A 5,722-nucleotide genomic window follows, 5' to 3' on the forward strand; every position below is an offset into this window, starting at 1 on the left:
TTGACTCTTAGAAATTTTTTCAACATGTTGAAATTTCCAAACTTCCACCTCAAAAATCACCTTGATCCAAGTTCCAAATGGAAAAGTGTTCAATATAAGAGTTGTTCCTCTTGATCTAAGCTTTAAAAGAATCCTAATTCATTCATTTTGGACCAAGTTTGTTAGGGCTGCACATGGTTTTAACAGACCTGCATCATTGGTGGAAATCAAAGTTCAAATGATCACATAACATTGCCTTGCCATTCAAGCTTCATTCCAACCTCATTTCATATGAATTTTGACCTAATTGGATTGCTTCATAGGCTTGTACACGCCCATGCAAGCTTGTGCATGACATTGCCAAATTTGGAAGGAAATTCAAGTGTGAAAATAACACTTCCAAATGCTATAAATATGGACCCTTTGAGCTCATTTCACTACGCCAAAAAGGTTTTTTAACAGCGCATCTTAGACAGCGCTTTTAAAAGAAAGCGCTGTCTAAGGTTAAAATAAAAATAAAACACGAAAAATGTTCTAAAAAAATAATGAAAGCGCTGTCTAAGGGGGGGTCTTAGACATCGCTTTTAGAAAGCGCTGTCTAAGACCCCCCCTTAGACAGCGCTTTTAGAAAGCGCTTTTAAATATAGACCTTAGTCAGCGCTTTTGAGAAAGAAGAAAAAGCATCCAGAAAATTTGATATTATAATGGCTACTTTGCTATGGACACCTTCCAATTCCCACTCTCTCAATCTCAATCTCAACGGAAAACAATCTCCTCTTAAACTAAACGCAAACCCCTCTCTTCATTTCAACCGTCGTTTTCGTCGTTTCAACACCGCAATCTCTTGCAATTCTACTAATCACAACGACGCCGATACAAAACCACAATCTCAATCTCAAGCTATTCAACTTTACTCCCAAATAGAAAGGTTCTTTCTCTTTAACCTAATCACTTTGGGTATTCATAATAAAACTAATTTGTGCTTTATGGATTTCTTTGCAGATTAGTTACTACTTCTGCTAGACAATCACAGGATGCATGGGGTTCAGCAGACTGGACTGAAGTCGAGGTAGCTATATACTATTCCTCCGGACCAGCAGCGTCTCATCTTCGCCGGAAAGCAGTTGGAAGACGGCCGCACTCTCGCCGACTACAACATCCAGAAGGAATCAACTCTCCATCTGGTCCTCCGTCTTCGCGGTGGCGCAAAGAAGCGTAAGAAGAAGACCTACACCAAGCCTAAGAAGATCAAGCATAAGCACAGGAAGGTGAAGCTTGCGGTTCTCCAGTTCTACAAGGTTGATGATTCTGGAAAGGTGCAGAGGCTGAGGAAGGAGTGCCCTAATGCGGAGTGTGGTGCAGGGACTTTCATGGCGAATCATTTTGATCGTCATTACTATGGTAAGTGTGGGCTTACCTATGTTTACCAGAAGGTTGAAGCTTGAGTTTTGAATTTCTAGTGTTTTGATTTGTTTTTGTTGAACTTTTGAATGTTGCGGATTTAATTTAATAGCTTTATTTTCAGACTTTTATTATGTTGCTTAGTTGATTCAATATAAATCAGATTTTGTTCTGTTTTGTATTATGATTTGTGTTATTTAGTGCCATCGGTTATACTCTAATATGTTGATGATGTTCTGAATGGTTAGTTAGGGAATTCAGTTATTTGTTTGGCTTAGCAAAACCATTGTTTTTGAGTGAGGTTACAATTTAATTGTGTTTGAAATTTGGGTATAACAATTTGTGATTTGATAATATCTAGTTAAGAATGATGCATATCTAGTTATGAATCATGATTTCAGCTGATTTTCACAAGCTTATCCATGTATGTAGCTTACTGTCATAAAATTAATTTTCCTTCACTCGACCTTCAATTGTTTAAAAACAATGTGTTCAAACTCTTTTATCATATTGTCACTCTGTTTTGAAGAATTGTTTTGCAAATGTTTTCAGATGGATTTTTATACTAACATGATTTTCAAGTAGAACTTCAAATGTTGTTCATCTTAATGATTTTCCTAAAGGAAGAACGAATTACTCTTTACTAAGTACAATATCTAAAATGCAATTTCTACCAAAAGCATACACCAATTACTGTTTTAGTATTGTGTAAAAAAATGATTGTTTTACTCAAATGGAATACTCATAGATTCTCTAGAAAACAATTTTGTACAAATGTTTTTATAATGCTAAGTTTTGCAATCTTGATCTTTTGTTTCTTCTCATAGTGTAGGAGGTTTATTGTGCGGACAACGATTTAATTTACATGTTTGTTTTTCAATTAAAAGGAAATATGTACTTTACATAGTTTGTAAAATTGGAATCAAGTTCTTTGGCAAACAAACCCAAGTCTAATCAGATTTGGACCCATTGGACCCATTCAAGTTTTACAACGTTGAACTTTAATTCCTAACCCTGTACTCACATAGGTTTCCAAATCCCATGTATTCCTTATTTTCAAGCCTTTTAATCAGATTTGCTATTCCTGTTCCACCTGTCATTTCAAGGGGACAAAGAGGTTAAGCTCAATATACTTAAATTTAAAGTATGATTTCCTAAAATAATTATTTAAAATCAAAGTAAACTAACTAGGATTTAGGATAATCGCTTAATTAGCTTGTTTTATCCAAACAGGACCGGTAACCACTTATTCAATAACTCTATATTATATGGGACTTATTTGCATTTGGATGTCTGTCTTGAAGCTATTTGCATTATCAGCATTTCTTTTCTTTGTAAAAATAGAATTTTGAGTGGATAAGGGGATAAGTTCAACACACATTGTTTCCTTTGGGATATCTTGACCAACTTATTATTAAAGTAAGCTGAAACAACTTATGAGATAGTCATCAAATTTCAGATGATTCTATCTTTTTGAGAGCGTGTCACTCACTCACTAACTTTTCTATTCACAAATAATTTCAGGGATCATGGATTCTCAAACCCAAAAGCTCCAAACCCAATTTTGTTGTACATTTTGTGGGAGGTATATTTGTAGGAGCTGCACCTCAGCTTACCTACCGCTGGTTCCTTGAGCGCCTAGCAGAAAAGTAAGTCCATGTGGTATGATTATTACTTGTGTGCTTATCGAAGGCTTTTTTTTTTCCTTTTCTTTTTTAAATGCATATATTGATTTGTTAGAGTAGAATCTTTGAATGAACGCTGAACTTTGTTCTAGGAAATATTTCATATCAGGATCATTTGAGTCTCATATATCTAGGATCTGTAGTTGAAAAAATAGCTAACTTCAAAACCATTTGTTACTAGGGGTGTATTGGTCATTGCAACTCCATATGCCAGTGGGTTTGATCACTTCTTCATTGCAGATGAAGTGCAGTTTAAATTTGACCGGTGCTACCGCACACTACAAGAAACAGTAAGCCTCATCTCATTATCCAAGGGATGGCTTCTTTGTTTTTTTTAATTTTCAAACAATTCATTAGAAGTACTCATTGTTTCAGGTCAAAGAGCTTCCTATTTTTGGTGTTGGCCATTCTCTGGGATCGCTTGTCCACCTCCTGATTGGTATATTCATAATCTTCTGTTACACTTGATTGTAAAAAGTAAATTGATTTGTAGATACTGAATTGCATTTGCTATTTAACCAGGGTCAAGATATGCAGTGCAAAGATCTGGAAATGTTCTCATGGCATTCAATAACAAGGTATTCATCCAGCAATCAACGAAATATAGGAAGAAGGATGAGATGTATATGACTGAAAATAAATCAGATTTGAATAAGATAATTCAGAACTTTCTGATTTAAACTTATTCATGTTGTCATTCATAATTCCTATCAAATTCTTACACATATTCTCTGAGAGTTTCCTATGTAAGAATCATCTCTGTAATCTAATCATGATTGACTAACGTCCTACAAGCTTTTCGGACCCAACGAGATATCCAAACCTCAAGGAGGGGCGCCAACTCCATTACATGGATTAAAGTGGCGGTATATTTTTAATTACCACATTTTTTATTATATTAGTGATGACACTTGATAAAACTTAGGCAAAATTGGTTTGAATTGGTATATATATATATTTGTTAGCCAAAAATTGGTAGAAAAAAGGCCAAAATGGCATATATAAAATGTGATAATTGTCTGTCAAAATCTGGTTGAAAACAGGTAGAAATTCTGGTTTATAAACCTGGAAAAAATGTGGTTTAAAACAAAAGCTTCAAAAATTTTCGTATACCTTAGACAGCGCTTTTGTAAAAAGCGCTGTCTAAGGGGGGATTAGAAAGCGCTTTAGGCAAAAGCGCTGTCTAAGGGGGGGGGCTTAGACAGCGCTTTTTGAAAAGCGCTGTCTAAGGTATACCTAAAAAAATTAAAATAGGAAGGTCTTAGAAAGCGCTTTTGGCCAAAGCGCTGTCTAAGGGGGTGGGGCTTAGACAGCGCTTTTCAAAAGCGCTGTCTAAGGTATACCTAAAAAATTTAAAATAAGAGGGTCTTATAAAGCGCTTTTGGCCAAAGCGCTGTCTAAGGGGGGGGGGGGCTTAGACAGCGCTTTTAAGATTTAAAAAAGCGCTGTCTAAACCTTTAGCAGCGGAGGTTTAGACAGCGCTTTAAAGCGCTGTCTAAGGCTAAAAAAAGCGCCGTCTAAGGTCTTGTTTGTTGTAGTGTTTGAAAGGATCCTTGCACGCCAGCTTTTCCCCCTCTCTTCAAACCCTCACAATTCAAAGGAAAACCTGATAATTTTCACTTGAAAATTGAGTTTGAATCTCATTGTTTGGAGATTCAAAAACTCTAGGATCCAAAGCTTCTTTCCATTCCTAATCCACTTCTGCAAGTCCTTGGAGCAAGATCAAACAAGAATTGAAGCAATTAAGAGTAAGTTCTGCACATCATTGAAGGTATTTTCCAGAAATTTTCTTCTCTTCGATTCTCACTCAATTCTCATCAATTCTCTTGGATCTTTGGTTTTTTGAAGTCCTACCAATGAAGGCAAGAAGATTGAGTTGCTTTGAGGTCAAATCGAAGCAACTCAGTTGACACACCTCAAAATTCAACTCCTCATATCTTTCTATATATTTGGAGTTAGTTGAAATTGAGGTCAAATTCGTGCTCTACGCCATTTTTTCTTTCAGATCATGTCCTCCTTTTTCATTTATGTGATGGTGATGACTGAACCAGTCCGACGAGGTTCGCCTGAGAAGGTGACTGGAGGTTTAGCGCCAGTGATGTGTTGGACAGGTTCTGAGCCACATGATCAATTCAAAATGTTTTAATCTCATGTGTTGCTTGTAAATACCACTTGTGTTATGCATTGACTAGTGACTATCGTGGAAAGCGCGCTTGTGACCACTTGATCTGCCACCTCAATTAATGAGGGAGATCAAGTGGTCCACGTTTTATTTATATTTTCTGATTTTCATTAATACATATTAATTTTAATATTGATCCAAAAAATATGAGAGTTTCACAAATTATTTTTAAATAAAATCCTCTTTCATATTTTGAATTAAAATTATTTTTTGGATCATTATTAATATTTTTCATGATTTAATTGATTTTGTGATTATTTTTAATTGTTTAAAAATACTTTTAAGACTCTAAAAATTCTGAATTCTTTTCTCCAAGGTCCTTTGACCTTGTTTGACCTATGATAAATCTCATGGCCATTTCTTTGGTGTTTTGATGAGATTTTAGGAATTTGACAAACCATATTTAATTTAATGCATTATTTTTAGTATTTTTAAATTGAATAAATGCCAAATAATTGTGTTGAGCTATCTTGAT

General features: G+C 35.2%; 1 protein-coding gene and 1 pseudogene across 1 annotated transcript; both read left to right on the forward strand.

Moving 5' to 3' along the window:
• Positions 1-651: 651 nt before the first annotated feature.
• LOC127085145 (uncharacterized) lies at positions 652-3,639 on the forward strand (annotated as a pseudogene).
• Positions 1,059-1,601, forward strand: LOC127085840 (ubiquitin-40S ribosomal protein S27a; the record flags this gene model as incomplete). The annotated part of the gene is made up of 1 exon (XM_051026390.1): positions 1,059-1,601. A coding segment is annotated over one exon (366 nt), but the record flags the coding sequence as incomplete, so codon positions are not given.
• Positions 3,640-5,722: the final 2,083 nt, after the last annotated feature.

This window comes from Lathyrus oleraceus, chromosome 5 (genome assembly GCF_024323335.1).
Source record: "Lathyrus oleraceus cultivar Zhongwan6 chromosome 5, CAAS_Psat_ZW6_1.0, whole genome shotgun sequence".
NCBI classification, from domain to species: Eukaryota; Viridiplantae; Streptophyta; class Magnoliopsida; order Fabales; family Fabaceae; genus Lathyrus; species Lathyrus oleraceus.